This window comes from Poecilia mexicana, unplaced genomic scaffold, assembly GCF_051168715.1.
Source record: "Poecilia mexicana isolate PSO_F unplaced genomic scaffold, ASM5116871v1 scaffold_7, whole genome shotgun sequence".
Lineage (NCBI taxonomy): Eukaryota > Metazoa > Chordata > Actinopteri > Cyprinodontiformes > Poeciliidae > Poecilia > Poecilia mexicana.
In genome coordinates, this window is record NW_028263376.1 from 15,402,008 (window position 1) to 15,417,329 (window position 15,322).

The following is a 15,322-nucleotide window of genomic DNA, read 5'->3' on the forward strand; positions in this document are numbered from 1 at the left end:
CCTCAATAAAGGAGTGGTGAATAGTAAACAAAGAGAAGCGAGGGGGCAGATGGGGCTGTTCAAACAGTCCACTTATATTAGCAATTCTGTGCTGAGTGCTTGTTTCATCAGTTATTTTCAAGACAACAAAATAAAAGTCTCAGCTTCCTCCTAAAAAGGACCATGCAGAACTATTCTACATTAATATTTCAGAGTGGCGTCTCAACTCCTTTTCTTGAGGCTTTCCTGCCCTTGAGGCCTAGTTTGAGTCAGTTAACGTATGCTGCAGTTTAAAAGCAACAAAACAAAACCAAAATATCTGCTGCCCCCTTCAGGAAGAAGTGAGAATAACTGCATCTCGCTTGGGAGTTCCTATTTTCCCATGTCGAAATTCAGTGATTTGCAAATCTCGCAAGACTTAAAACACCTCCCCAACTGTGAAATATGGAGGTGGCAGCATCATGTTGCGGGGCAGATGTGCTGCAGGAGGGACTGGTACATTTCGGAAAATAGGTGGCATCAATAAGAAAGAACCTTTGATCATTCTGGTATCTAACCATAGAATCCTATGTGACTTAAAATAGGAAATATTTTGTCTGTTTGATATGAGACAGAGAAAATGTGTTTTGATACACTGTACAGAAATATCTGGTTTTAACTATAAAATATGATCACTTCTAACAAGTTGGATGACTGATCCAAAAAAATAGGGACGAAGTCTCAGCAGAAAGTGTATTTTTTGTTTATTATGTGGCAGGTTTTTAAGATCAGGAATGTGACAAAGAAAAACTAAAAGAAGGTATCATGTTATACATCAGTGTCCATGAGATACGCAGCAGCTTATAACTCCTTTCCAGAGGTACAGTAGACAACTGTAAGTCTGTTATCCAAGCACCTGAATTTGCCAGAGATAATGTTCACTATAAAAGATTGCAGTGAAGGCCTCCTGCAGGGCAACTCAACTTCAGTTCTGCACATTCACAGCTCAGCGACGACCAGTCTGATTCAAGACAAGTCAAGAAATGTAAAGGCTAATAAACTGATTCTGTCAGGTCACTTCACTCGCATCAGACTGGGCCTCATCAGGCCCTTGAAGACTCGTATCTTCCCTGCACCAGTCAGATCGAAGCTGTAGTCTGCAGTCACATATGGCATCTCGCTCTCAAAGCCGGGCTGAAATTGAGAAACACTCATCAGTTAAAACAAATACAGACACGCATGCATTACTTTGATAAGTACGCTGAATGAACCGGCAGCAGACCTGTTCAGTTAGGATGCACGAAGGCAAAGAAATCGCCCCCAAGAGGAGGCAGTTGACCTTTCTGAGGACGGAGGGATCTACAGGAGTCAGCAAGAAGTACAGACCTCGTGCCGTGTCAATACCTCGAAGAACACCTGGAAGATATGACAGACATTCAACACACAACCTAAGCCTTCAATCTCTATTGATTTGTCAAAAACAAGAAGGCCCAAATGACATCCAATGTAAAAAGTCAAGATAGAAAACATACCGAACCCCACACATGGGCAAAGCGTCGCCTGGGACAGGATGACGGGCCCTCCTTTGCTTGTTACTTTCTCTGCCAAGCAGCAGAGTCCCACCAGACTGGCATTGACGGCGTAAAACATGTGAGAGGGTGCCACCTCACAGTGGATAACACCCAAAGCCACTGCTGTGTTAGGTACCTGCAGGAGAGTCAACAACTGTGTTTAGCATCTACAAACAAAAATGGTAAAAAGGAAATAAAACCTTTCATTGTTATTGTGATGCGCAAGACAAACTGATCTGATCTTTATGACATTGTAAAATATTGTAAATTTAAGTCATGTGTCCAAAATCAGACAGATCAACACTGCTATTAAAGGACTGGTGCATCTCTAATAATTTACCTGGTATGGGGTGAGGGTGTGCAGTGGTCTAACTGGTCCAGGGTCATCAGATTGCAGCTGACTCAGGTAACCCAGCAACAACAACTCTCTGTGCTCATTCGACCTCTGGTGTGTTCTGTAAAATACATCGAGAGGTTACTGACATGTCCCCCAGTCGCTCCGTGTAGAATTTATATTGTACTTACGCCGTTCCTTGGCGCGCCACGCCTTCAAACTCTGACTGTACGTGGAGGTGTGTGTACGTTTTGGGGGGGCAGTGGCTCTCCGTGAACTCGTCCAGGGCGGTCTGAGTGGTCGGGTGCGTCTGATAACCCTGTGCCGTCCTCAGAAAGTCCGGCGTGAGGGAAGAACACTGGGTGGAGACTCCATGGCTGAGCTGGACGACGTGAGTGACGGGCAGGAAGCGGATCAGGTCCACCAGCAGTTGGAACCCAAATCCTGCAAACACACGTGGTTTTAATGTGGCTCGAGAACTTAACAGTGTTTTGTTGTCAGTATGGTGAGGAGCCTGAACTGACCTTTGACCCAGCCCATGGTGTTGATGATGACGGGTATTTCTCTGCTCTGTGGACGCCTGCGCCATAAGGACTTCAGAGACTCGAGGTATCCGTCTAAGTCCGTCTCGCATGAAGACTGACCGTAGTAGACCATGTGGTCTGGGGTGACTTGGTGTGTGAATGGAGGACCTGGAAAGAAGCAGGAGGTGAGTTCACAAGTCCCTCCTTGATTATTAGCCCTGGACAGACATTTTTTATCCATATTGGAAACGGTTTCATTCACACACGTACTGGCTTTCATTTCTCAGTTGGCTACATATTGCATTGGTGGCTTTTTCGTAAGACTTTTTAAAGTACAAATAAGACAAAAAAAAAAAAAATTAAAGCCTCACAGTCTGGGTCCTAATGAGCCAGACTAAATGTTCATTGGGTTTGATTAACTTCCAGTTTTCGGCAGGAGCAGCAAGTGTGTGGCAAGTTTTTAAACATTTAAAAAATTAATTAATGAAACAAAACAAAACAAACAAAACAAAACTTAAATTCATCTGAGTCAATAAAGGAGGTAAATAAAAGATTATGTGGCCATGGAAGAGTACAATAACACCAAAAAAATAAAATAAAATAAAAATTTCTCCTAGTTACAAGGTACAACTTGAATATTCTCTAATGAGGAAAAGACAACATTTCTATGAAGAATGGGTAAATTTACCATATTTATTGTAAGATAATCCCTGAAATTGTAAAATCAGAAGAATTTCTTGTCATCGTCACAAAGACAATGAAATTGCAGTTTCAGTTACAACCATGCATCACGCAACAACACAAGGGGGGGGTAGGAGAGGGGAGATAGTTGTTCTGAGGCCTCACAGCCCGACAGGTGCCAGAGGAAATAGAAAAAAGAGAAAACACCGGGACGTGAGGGGAGGCAAAAAAAAAAAAAAAAAAAATCAGCCTGTAAAATCAGCCATTTAACAAAAAAAAGAAAAATTCTGATTATAAAGTCAGACATTCATCCCAAAAAGTGACAGAAGTCCTCTAAGGTTTCAGTGGTAAATTTAGGAGTTAAGCAACTGGATGTTTTCCAAAGTTTAAGTGGTAGAACTGGGTTCTATTCTAGAATCAAAGCAACATTTCCCAGGTCTAGACTTGTCATGAATGCCTAAAACGGGATCCAATATGCACGTCCGAAACAGTGAGGAAGATGCTTCAACATGGCTGCCTCAAGACTGGACCCAGAAAATGTTCTGATACAGGAAAAGAGCCTGGATCTTCCATTTACACCGGAAAATCTCCAAATATACATATCTTAAATTTTCTGCACTTTTTGTGGAGGCATGTTGGCTGTGCACTGAAGCTCTTACTTTGGACTTCAGCAGAATTTAGGAAGCCAAATGCATCACAGCCAGAGTGCTCTAATTTACATTATTGGAAATAGCTTTGTTGCTAGGTCCTTTGGTCCTTGAGTTAGGTGATTTTTATGACTAAATTACATTGTTTAATGTTGAAAATCAGTAAAGAGGAACACAAAGAATAATCAAAAATTAATTCAAGCAAAAAGAGATAGTGGAGAAAAGAAAATCTTACCCAGAAGTGGCTCTTTGACAGTCGACAAACACAGACAACCAGGAGGGGTGAACTCTGTTTGACCAAGATCTCCTTCCAAGTAGTCCACATTGGAAGTACTGTAATTAACATGACATGACACAGTTATCTTCTGATTTCAATGTTATAAACACAGTAAACCTTTAAATAGAAATTATCAGACGTAAAAAGTTGAGCATGAGTTGTGTGAACTCACTGATTCAGTAACGTATTGATGAGGATCCGGATAAATGTTGACTTGCCCACATTCTTGACCCCATACACAAGAATAACAGCACAACCGTCTATGTCTCCTTAACAACAAACCAAAATAAAAAGAAGACATGATCATAATGAAGCTCTGTATTCATTATTTATTACATAAATACACATAATCACATTAAAATTTGAACTTTTACAGTCAAAATCTAAATGTGTGTATTAACTCATCACCTGTGAAGTTCTTGCATCTAAAGAGATACAGTTAGAGGCAAAATGCATAAAACAAAGCAAAACAAAGAGAATACAGTGAAAAATTGAGCAAAAACTCAACATTTTCTCAAGAAAAGTAGGAATCTGGAAAAAAATGCATCTCCAAGGTGAGATAAATATTTTTTAAACGAGTGTGAAGAGTTTTTCAAACAAACTTAACCTTCAGCTGCAACAACATTTAACAGATTTCTCAGAGAGCATTTGTGTTCTGTGTCTGAAAGTCCAAAAGGACCAGGTCAGACACAGAGCCAACACATGTAGATGCTCACCTTTGCAAGCATTGATAACTGTGCTGAGAGCATCTCTGCAGCTCCTGGATATTTTCAGTCCCTCGATGTTGCTGGCAAGTGGAATCACGCCCAGACCGTTCAGTGGGGTATCAAGAACAGTCGACATCAGTTCACTCTACAAATCCACAGGAAAGAGAATCATTAGTTATATCAAACTTTTTCTAACATGCCCAAAAGTCTACATGATCTCATAAAATAAGAAATAAAAATATCCACTAGCTTACCACAGGGGGACTGAACAGTTCACTAAGGTGTGTAAAGCTCGACAGAAAGCGCGTCAGAGGAGTATCTAAAGGATCCAGGAGGATGATGGATGATGTTGGCGTTACCTTTTTTACCAATTTCTTCCGTGATGCTGCAAAAAAGAAGAAAAAACTGTTCAAATGGCTTAGGGCATAATCATGTAAGGTACTTTGAGTTTTCCTCTTGCTGAAAATGTGCTATATGAATAAACCCGCCTCGCCTAGGGAGAAACAGCTTTAAACGGCCCAACCGTTTCAGGAAAATCAACACAGCGCTGATTCTCATGATGAAAATCCCCACTTTCAGATGCAGCAGGAAATCTACTTTTGACAAGAATCAGCAGATTTTGAGTCTGACCAGCAACTGACAAGTCAGAAGCTCAAGAATCCAACTGTGTTTCTGTCAACGAACGCACCGTACACAAGTTCTACTATGAGCTGAAAACAATACTGTTTGATCTGGATGCTGTTAAGACAAGAAGACTCCAAGTTAGCTATTTTTATTATTTATTAAAGCTGCAACTAATAGATTTAAAACAACAACAAAACAATATTGTTATATCTTCTTCTTTTGTAATTCCAGAAGAGAAATCAAAATTGGTTTTAAAAAGTAAACAAAATAAATTCTTTATTGAGGTCAAACCAGAGACTGGAAATTCTGACGGTTCATCTTTCGTTTTTCTAAATGCTAGCTTCTTCTCACAGGAGACCTGCAGTTTACCTGCTGAAAGATAATCTTCAAGGATGTTGGAAGCCTCTGTTCTGTCATCTCTGATGTAATCAGTGTGTCCCAGCGCTCTGAGCGTGAGCGGGCAGTGTGAAGCCGGGGAAAACAGGGGGTACGACTTCTGACCCTCATCAATAGTAAATCCCATCACTTCAACACGACCGTACAAACAGGTCACAATGCATTTCCCACGGAAGCACAGCGTCTGCAAGAAGGTCACCAGGATGCTTAAATACAGAAGTTGTTTAAATTGTACCTATAAATTAATTAGGGATTTTTTTGGTGAAGCATACCTGATTTTTCTGCATGACCAACACTGCACGGTTTTGCAGGATACCTCTTTGTGCACAGTGATGAAGAGCCTCCCCCTCCAGTCTGCTCCCTGGAACTTCCTCTGACTCTTCTGAAGTTTCCATACCATTTATATGAATCGACTCAGAACCCTCCGTAAAGTCTGGAAGGTCTTCTATCTCGTCATCCAAGGCAGATGTTGAGCACCCATTAGCTTGAAACTCATGTTTCTTAAATCCAGATGGAAAGTTTTTCTTCTTTTCATGGACAGTTTTTGGTTTATTTTTTAGCCTCTTTACAGAGGGTTTTTTCTTCGTAGATGCCTGGTGCTCCTTTACCATCTTGACCATGACAGCACTAGAATTAAGATCTGAGGATTTGACGGAGGATCTGCACCGTTTGCTCCTCACATCTTTCCATTTTTGAGGTTTACCTTTTACCTGGATGTTTTTGTTCACCTTCATGATCTTGTAATAAACATGCAGTAATGTTTTACAGAGGCAATTCAAAGCAGGGAGCCTGAAAGTAAAGAGATAGAGAAGCTACTTAGTGAAAAATCATATTTTAAAAACAGTTGGCGCACTAATTCTTCTGGAGTGAGTCACTTTTTTTTCCAACATTACCAATTCTGCTTATATAAATCTCACTCTTTATAATGCATTCAAGAAAAAAAATATTGTGCATACTGCTGTTGGCCATGCTGGACAGTAGCAATCTTTGTTTTACTTTTTTATATATAAAATCAAACAAACAGATTGAGCACATGACTATTTAGAATATAAGGTTCAAGATTTTAAAATCATTATTTAAGTTGATGTTTGGTAATTATGGTGGTAATAAAAGGAGAAATATATATTAAATAAGAATATTTTAAACTAAGCCGTGTTATTCTCTGTCACAACTTTACAGTAAATGGAGAGCAATACGTTACTCCAAAATCTAAGTTTCCATAACACTTCATCAGTTTTAAATGATTTTTTTTTTATCATACAACCTTTCTAAAGTTGTTTTAAAAATAAACAAAATATAGACAAAGTTCACGGGCGGCTAAAACCGGTTTTCATGAGCTTCTGAATCTGTGTTGAGTTTGTGAATCTTTCAGCCACCTTAAACATAACTATGTGTGCCATTTATTATTCTCAGAGTGCTCCTATTCGGACTTGGTTTTATTTATCTAACATATTTTTTTATAACTGATCCCAGAAAGAGCCCGAAGTTACTGCAAATGATAAAGTTGTCAACCTTGTTACAAATCTTACTATCAGAGCAAGTTAGCCTCAGCTAGCTTCAAGTTGCAAAACATTTAAGGAGGCAAGATGATCACACTTAACCGTAATTGAGCTAGTTTTTAACATAAAAATGCTCAAATAAAAGAGCTATGCATCCACTAAACATCCTATATTTTAAATTTGCTGTGAATTAATAGTTACTAACATTAACGGAGCACAACCGGTGCACAGTAGCATTAGCCTGAAGCTAAAGCTTTCCAGATAAAAAAAAAAAAAAAGATTAACTTACCACCCACTACGGTGAAAACGATGCCAACCTATGACAAAAACACCTCTCACGCCTGCTAAATAGACAAAGTTTATAAAACATAAACGTAAATAAACTAAGGGACAGGAGTTCTGCTATTTAGCCGCCGCTAGCTGGCTAACTTGCGTGTGTGAATGTCCCACACTGCATCAACGCGCTGTTGTGATTGGTTGTCAGGCAACGAAGCGATTAACGTCGGAATATGGCCGTCAAAAACTTTCTAGGAGTGTTTTCATTTGAAAATAAAAAGTGATAAACGGAAAAAATAGATTAATTACGTGTTTTCATGAGCTAAAATGAGCATCTCTATAGAAGCATGAATCGCAATGAACGCCTTTTGGATGAGGTTTATTTTTATAATATGTAATCTAAGCAATAAAAAACTTTCCCGGAGTTAAACGGCGTCACATCCTCTTCCTTTTACATTTAGGGCCTGCGAGTATAGAAAAGAAGGTTAATGTAGCTACGTTTTTCTGTTTCGTTTAGCTGTCCGCATTATATATGCCGCATAACAGAGGCTTCTGACTAAAACTGGCTAAAAATGTCGTCCTGCAGATACAGGCGTCCGGTTCTCGCAGTTTGAGGCGTTACGCGCTAAGGGAGCGTCTTTAAAGGTATGTGCTAGAAATAAACGTGGAGGTGCGCAGTTTGGGAAGGGTGTCCATTTACTCCACTGCTGAATACTAGCCAATTGATAGACTATATGAGTGCTTTGACGTGTAGGATACTATTTAGTTATTAGTAATTCATATGTAATGTTAAATCACAACAATAATTTTCAATGTGCATTTTTACAAATATATTAATTTGGAAATGTATGCAGTGGGTTCAAAAATGTATTAGCAATATAGAAAGCACAGTGCCCAAAAATGTTTATGGCTCCTGAACTTTTCCACATTTTCTCACATTATTACCACAAATTTTAACGTATTTTGTTGGGATTTTATGTGATACGTCAACACAGAGTGGTGACTTACTGTGTTGAAGGAAAAATAAACATGGTTTATATTATTTATATAGTTAAAAATATAAAAAGTGTTTGTGTATTCAGTTCTCTTTATATCAGTACATTTAAATAAATCCAAGAGAGACATGGTAACTCTGTATGTACCGTACAATTAAATGCATTTGCAGAGAATCTGTCGACATTACAATTCATAGTAGTAGTACATTCCACAAATCTAGCCATAACAAGCACCATGAGCCTTTTCCCACAAGCCATGCAATAATAAAAACATGTGAAAGAAAACTCTCTAGTCAGACAGACCAGTATTGGAACCTTTTGACCTGCATGTACAATAAAATTAGATTTGTAAAGCAAAATTCACCTATAGCAAGGTGACAAACTCCAGTCCTGGGGGTCCACTGCCCTGCAACTTTTAGATGTGCCTCTGCTGCACCACACCTGAATAGAATAATTAGGTCATTAGCAAAGCTCTGGAGAACTTATCTACACAAGGAGAAGGTAATGAAGCCATTTCATTCCAGTGTTTTGTACCTGTGACACATCTAAAAACTGCAGGACAGCGGCCCTTGAGGACTGGAGTGGAACTACAAGTAGTTTATGTTGGTTTATCGCATGCAATTACAATAGGAAAACTTTACAGTTTGAGGTTTTCAAATGAGAAAAAATGGCAAAAATTCATTGCTTATGAATATTTGTACAAGGCACTGTAGGTGTAATATTCTCAAAAATTGTATTTCCCTGTCATTTGTGTACATTGTAAATTGAAAAGTGAAGAAACAAACAAGTCATTGCAAATGTTTTACTTACAGTATGATATGGAAAATGATGTTTTTAGGGATTAACAAAAACAATATTGTTTCAGAAATTATCTAATGTAGAAAATTATCAAGTTGATGGATTAAATCTCTTGATTTGATTGTTGCTTTATAAAATGCCATCCTATATCAGTACAAGTAAAGAACTGTAGCATTGGGTTGCTTATGCAGTAATGATGATACCACATGTTAAATGTTTATCCTCTTGTGGTTGCAGCAAAGCAGAGAGGATGCCTGGTGCCGAAACCAGTCATGCTCATCGCGTCCTTTCCTCCCTGAACCAGCAGAGGGAAGCAGGGAGATTCTGTGATGCTGTGCTTAACTTGGGAGATGGGGTGCTTTACCAGGCTCACTGCAACGTCCTCGCCTGCTTCAGTGATCTGTTTGAAGTGTCCATCTCAAACCCCACTCAACACACAGAGTTTGACCTGCAGGGTTGCCCCAGCGACGGCCTGGAGCTGCTTCTGAGCTTTGTCTACAGTGGAGAGCTGAAGCTGGAAGTAGACAACCTGCAGAAGGTCCAGCAAGCAGCAACCAGCCTATGTGTGCCTGAAGCCCTCGCCCTCTGTCAGCAGTTCCAAGTAAACTCCGGAAACCCCGTCCCGTTGAAGCGGAAAAGAGGTCGACCCAAAAAAGGTCAGACAGATGCTGTCAAGGAGGAGAACTCTCTGATGGTCCTGGCAGAAGAGTCCAGTTCTGCAGGCAGTTTTAGCTTAGTGGATGCTGCTGCTGCTCCCACAGCCACCACCACCACACGCTCTGGTCGAGTAGTGAAGGGCCCTAAGAGGCTGGTGACCGCTGATGCCAGCCCCACGTTGGATCCCAAAGCTGTTCTCACTCCTGTGGAGAAGGAGACGTCTGAAGGTGTTGTTGAAAATGTAAAATCAGATCAACCAGCTGCTGAGTCTGAGGTACAGTACATAAACATACACACGACTCTGAAGTGGAAGGAAAAGGATACATGGGTTACTTTTTTTTTTTTTGCACAAAAAACATTTTTGAAGTGAGCCTTCCGTTTGTATTCTTCCCTCTTTAGTCAAAACTTTGCAGCAGAACCAGCTGCGGCGCTTAAATGTGTCTATCAGTTTTGGGCATCTAGAAACTTTAATATCTGCTCATAATTCTTTGCTACATTGCTCTATATCAGTGAGGTTGGATCTGTAAATCTCCACTGGATACACGTCTGGACTTTGACTTGGCCATTCCAATGCCTGAATATGCTTTGATCTAAACGGTTCCATTGTTGCTCTTGCTGTATGTTTAGGTTGGGCTTGGTGATTAAACAATTTTATAGATTAGTCAAATTTTCTGTTTTTGAACACTACATTTTTGGAAAATCTGGATTTTTTTCCCCCAAGAATACAATCCTTGGGTTTCCATAGTTGAGAGAGATGTTAGCCCACTCAGAAACTACCATGTTTTTAGACAAACATGTTTTATAGCTTCAATTTATTTTGATTTTGAATTCAGGTCAACTCACAGAAGGAATGATTGAAACAAAAGCCAATTTTTAACATTTATTTTCATTTGTACTTTTTAAGGAAAAACTGTTTAAAATTAGAAATTGAATATAGAGTCATAAAAATTGGAGATTTTATCTGTAAGCCATATTGCCCAGCCATAGTTTAGGGTCATTCTTACTGCTGAAGGTCTCGATTTCTTGCAGCCTTTAACAGGCTCTCTATTAGGATTGCTAAGTATTTAGCTCCACTCATTTCCCCTAAGTGTCTTACCTGGTCCAAGCTGCACAATTCACATTTTTATTTTCAAACAAATTTGAAGACCATGCATCATTTCCTTTCATTTCACTTGCTGCATCACATAATATCCCAGTTAAATACATTGAATACATCTGTAATGCCACAAACTCTATAAAAAATATCCATCACATGCATGCATTTACTGAACCTAAATATTTAGCTGCGTCTGATTTGTTGATTTGATTGCAGGTAGTAGAGCTGAAAATCGACACAGATCCTGGCAGTGACGGCCAGGAAGCAGATGGAACTGCAGCCGAGGCAGAGGAGGCAGGTGATGATGACGGGGGTGAACTCGAAGGTATCGTTGATGACACAGATGAAGAGTATTTACCTCCGGCTGAGTCCGGCTCTGCAACGCCGCCTTCATCTGCAGCGCAGAAACGGAAACTCCAGAGTAAAACAAACAACAGCAAGAGCAATGATGGCGTAGAGGAGAGCTCCAACAAAGGCTCAGCTAAGTGCCCTGTCTGCCTGAAATCCTTTAAAAGCAAATATTACCTCAAAGTCCACAACAGGTACAAAGTGAATATGTTTATTCTCCAGGGAGTCCTGTCAAGAGAATAGACTCTTACTTTTGTTTCCCACAGGAGGCATACAGGGGAGAAACCCTTTGCTTGTTCTAAGTGTGGAAAGAGGTACTTCAGGAAGGAGAATCTGTCCGTGCACGAGAGCAGAGGCTGCGCTAGAGTGTCAGTGAGTGAACACAGAGAGCCTTTTCAGGGCGGTTCTGGTCGTATTTGTGTCACCGTTTCTGATTCTGTCATTTCAGACATACATCTGCTCCACATGCTCCTTGAGCTTCAACACGAAGGAAGAGCTGCGAGCGCATGTCGTCTCCCACACAGGAGAGATGCCACACAAGGTGCCGTTTACGTATACAAGTTGCATAATAAAGCAGGATTTATATTACTGTGGTTTTCTTTCTTTTTTTTAAAGTGTTCAACATGTAACGAACAGTTCATGTACAAGAAGAACTTGACGATGCACCTGATGAAGGTCCATGGACATCCCAAACCACATGCAGTGAGTATAGACCTTGTGATACGTCACCTTAAACCAGTAAACTGGTAAACTTTGTATTTGATTAGAACGGTAAAACTGAGTACTTGGAATGGAGTGATGAAGGTTCTGTCATCCAAACTATACAACTTTGCTTTAAAAGTGACATCATTAACTAAATAACAGCATTTACAAGCTTTCCTAAGAACTCTTTTCTTAATCATACCATCATTTGCATGTTGTCTACAAAATTGTCCAGGGGATAAAAGCAGCACACTAACAGCATAAAACGATGTGTTTAGTGTCCACAGTGCCCCAAAACCTTTCTAACTCGGACTGAGCTGCGCGTCCACGAAGCGGCCAAGCATCGAGGTGAAAAGCCATTTGTGTGTGAGGAGTGCGGCCATCGAGCTTCCAGTCGAAATGGCCTGCAGATGCACATCAAAGCCATTCACAGGTAGAAACGCTGCAGCTTTTACCAGCCACCCATTTTTTACCAGAGAAACTTCTCCGTTCATCGTCGTCCTTGTTGTGCTTCACAGGAACGAGCGTCCCTTTGTGTGTAACATATGTGGCCACGCCTTCTCCCAGAAGAACAACCTCAACATGCATCTCCGTGTGCACAGCGGCGAGAGGCCTTACCAGTGTCACCTCTGTGGGAAAACTTTCAGGACGCAAGGTTAGGGCTGCACAGCCGCCATCTTTACTGAAAGCTACAGATGCAGTGAGAAGTGACAGGAACGACTAAGCAGTTGTTCTTCCTGTCTTTAAAGTTAGAAATTAGCTCAGAGATATGATACATCTACAGAGTTCTACTTGTGAATCTCTGATACAATCTTTGGAGGGAGTTAAAGATTAGGAAGGCTTCCAGTTGCTCCATAAAACAAAAGCTTTAGATGAATTTAGACATGGTGAAACTGGCAAATTTCTTCATAAGTAAAGCCTGAGTGATAATGTGTGTGTTTTAACACCAGCGAGCCTGGATAAGCACCACCGTACACACACCGGCGAGCGACCCTACGGCTGTGACATCTGCGATTGGCGCTTCACCGAGAAAGGCGCTTTGCTCCGCCACAAGGCCAGCAAGCATGAGGAGGGCCGGCCGCACTGCTGTTACATGTGTAACAAAACATTCAAAGGTAGAGCACACATCCTCATCAATCTTATTCATGAAATGAGTATCATTAAAAAAAGTGGCAACTGTTGTCTTTCCTCTCACTCTATTTCAGCGCAGGAGCAGCTACGTGTTCACCTGCAGCGCCACAGAGGCATGAGGAAGTTTGAGTGCACCGACTGCGGCTACAAGTTCACCCGACAGGTCGGCTTGTAGATTAAACTCAGAGAGACACGGCTGTTCGGTGGACATAATAACACAGATGGGAGGTTTACATTTAAAAGTAAAGAAAACTACAGTGGTGAGCTGTGGAGGAGAGAAATGGATTAACAGAACATATTTAGAGGAAATGTTTTCTTAGTTGTTTAGTTGAGAATAAAAACTAATGTAGCATTCAATAACTTTACAGTTATGTACAGTCTGCACTAAATGTGGAAAAATAGTTTTATTTCCAGATTTTCTTCCATTAGCAACATCAAATGATTTATTTTTCCTTCTTTTTTTCCTTTCTTGTTTATTTAATTGTTTCCTCCCTTCCTTGTGTTCTTTCTTTCCTTCTTCTTTCCTTCTTTCCTTCTTTCCTTACAATGAATATGAATGACTGCAAAGTTGAGTCTGAAAAAGTCTGATATTTTAACATAGAAAATTTTAACAGAATTAAAATGAGATCTACACTCAAAAAATAAATTTCTTCTCAAAATAACAAACCTGAAAATCGAATGATAGTCAATAATAGAATGAATTATTAACCTGTAGTCAACTACTTGTAAACATTCAGATTATTATTTACTGATCAGACATCTAACTTTAGCAAAAGATTTATCAAAATCTCTTCTCTGCGATGTAAAAATCAAAACTTCACACTGAATGTGGATTTTAAATACTTAACGAGGGTCTAAATAAAGATTTGAGAGGAAAAATCAATATTGGAAATGCCTGGCAGGCTCTGAAGCCAGAAAACACTCCTTTACCTCCAGATAAAGAAACACCTTACTTCCGGCCTGGTTTTTCAACACAATAAAGTTCACCTGAACCAATTGTTCAACATCTCCCATCCTGCAGGCACATCTACGACGACACGTTCAGATCCACAAACGCACAGAGAACTACAATCCCAGGCAGAGGAAGCTGAGAAACCTCATCGTGCAGGAAGTCGACGAAAATCCTGATGAGAGTGAAGCCACTCAATCTACCAAGGCTCAGGTCGCCAAGTGCAGCCCAGAGCCGGCCGCCAGCCAGCAAGCCGCCAACGACGACTCGTCTCCAGGCGTCGGAAACTCTCAGGACGCCGTGATGGAGGAGGCGACATCTAATGAGGAGAGGGAGCGCAGTGAGACGGGGGAGACTTTCACTGAGCTGCACCAAACTCAGCTAGTCAGCGACACGTTTGAGTCCACAGTGGACATGGAGGAATAGCTCTGCTAACATACTCAGCCAGACTGAGTGTTGGAAAGGTTTAAATGCCATGAAAAATATAATGAAAGGGGATATGAGCCTTAAACCAGAATCTGTTCAGTAAAATCAAAGAACTGCATGCATAACCAGGTTGTTGGCCAAGCCTACAATATTTTCAGCCTTAAGCATCATGACTTCAGTTACAATGGATGTAAATCATCATGGATGTACCGCTGAGCAGACATGTCTTCAAGTGTTATTTACATTAAAACAATTAAATTCCACATAAGAGAAAAAATGTAATATAGTTTAAATGTATCATGGACTTCTGTGAAAATGACTTTTCTAATAATAAAACCCCAGAGATCATCATAACAGCAAGGCAGGTGGTTTTTCTCTTACTCACTCGGTTTTAGTATTTAACTATTCGATAAAATCTTCAAGATGTTTTTTGCTTATGAACAAGTGTTTTCCATCTAAAGGAAAATACATATAACTTCTTTAATTGTATTGATTCAATTTCAATGTTTTTGTGTGATATCAATCCAAAGTGAAACAATTGTGATGGGGAAGGAAGATGATTTATGGTCTTTTTTTTTTTCAAAATAAAATTAAAAGTGTGGTGTGCGTTTGTGTTCAGCTCCCTTTACTCTGATGCCCCATAAAAATCCACAACGAACTTCCTTAGTAGGCCGTAGGCCACCCGAAGAGTAAATAATCTACATGTGAGAAATTCTCAGTATAAAC

The 15,322-nt window shown here is 40.1% G+C and overlaps 2 protein-coding genes across 4 annotated transcripts; one reads left to right on the top strand and one right to left on the bottom strand.

The window, feature by feature from the left end:
• Positions 1-705: 705 nt before the first annotated feature.
• Positions 706-8,951, bottom strand: nol9 (nucleolar protein 9). Of its 2 annotated transcripts, none has more exons than XM_088007144.1 (13): positions 8,854-8,951; positions 5,992-6,508; positions 5,693-5,903; positions 4,954-5,084; positions 4,709-4,844; positions 4,165-4,261; positions 3,951-4,048; positions 2,388-2,555; positions 2,055-2,307; positions 1,870-1,984; positions 1,491-1,665; positions 1,241-1,374; positions 706-1,152 (listed from the first exon to the last, which is right to left on the bottom strand). In XM_088007144.1, the coding sequence occupies exons 2-13, from the start codon at positions 6,451-6,453 to the stop codon at positions 1,033-1,035; spliced, it is 2,100 nt and encodes a 699-aa protein (XP_087863270.1). In that variant the 5' UTR covers positions 6,454-6,508; positions 8,854-8,951; the 3' UTR covers positions 706-1,032. The 2 variants fall into 2 exon arrangements, with proteins under 2 accessions (XP_087863270.1, XP_014829040.1); XM_014973554.2 differs by lacking the exon at positions 8,854-8,951 and adding an exon at positions 7,508-7,966.
• On the top strand, positions 7,979-15,202 carry zbtb48 (zinc finger and BTB domain containing 48). 2 transcript variants are annotated; one of them, XM_088007143.1, is made up of 11 exons: positions 7,979-8,139; positions 9,525-10,218; positions 11,257-11,582; positions 11,655-11,760; positions 11,837-11,929; positions 12,004-12,090; positions 12,369-12,523; positions 12,609-12,745; positions 13,041-13,205; positions 13,301-13,384; positions 14,243-14,343. In XM_088007143.1, exons 2-10 carry the CDS (start codon positions 9,538-9,540, stop codon positions 13,348-13,350), a joined length of 1,800 nt encoding a protein of 599 aa, XP_087863269.1. In that variant the 5' UTR covers positions 7,979-8,139; positions 9,525-9,537; the 3' UTR covers positions 13,351-13,384; positions 14,243-14,343. The 2 variants fall into 2 exon arrangements, with proteins under 2 accessions (XP_087863269.1, XP_014829043.2); XM_014973557.2 differs by having other exon boundaries at positions 7,983-8,139; positions 13,296-13,384; positions 14,243-15,202.
• Positions 15,203-15,322: the final 120 nt, after the last annotated feature.

Excerpts from the sequence above, each read along its gene's own strand:
- nol9 (XM_088007144.1), bottom strand. The coding sequence starts at position 6,453 with ATGAAGGTGAACAAAAACATCCAGGTAAAAGGTAAACCTCAAAAATGG. Across the intron at positions 2,556-3,950 it reads TGTCAAAGAGCCACTTCTGG|GTCCTCCATTCACACACCAA; the intron begins GTAAGATTTTCT and ends GCTTCTTTCCAG. Across the intron at positions 1,375-1,490 it reads TTGCCCATGTGTGGGGTTCG|GTGTTCTTCGAGGTATTGAC; the intron begins GTATGTTTTCTA and ends CATATCTTCCAG.
- zbtb48 (XM_014973557.2), top strand. The coding sequence starts at position 9,538 with ATGCCTGGTGCCGAAACCAGTCATGCTCATCGCGTCCTTTCCTCCCTG. Across the intron at positions 10,219-11,256 it reads AACCAGCTGCTGAGTCTGAG|GTAGTAGAGCTGAAAATCGA; the intron begins GTACAGTACATA and ends ATTTGATTGCAG. Across the intron at positions 11,583-11,654 it reads TACCTCAAAGTCCACAACAG|GAGGCATACAGGGGAGAAAC; the intron begins GTACAAAGTGAA and ends TGTTTCCCACAG.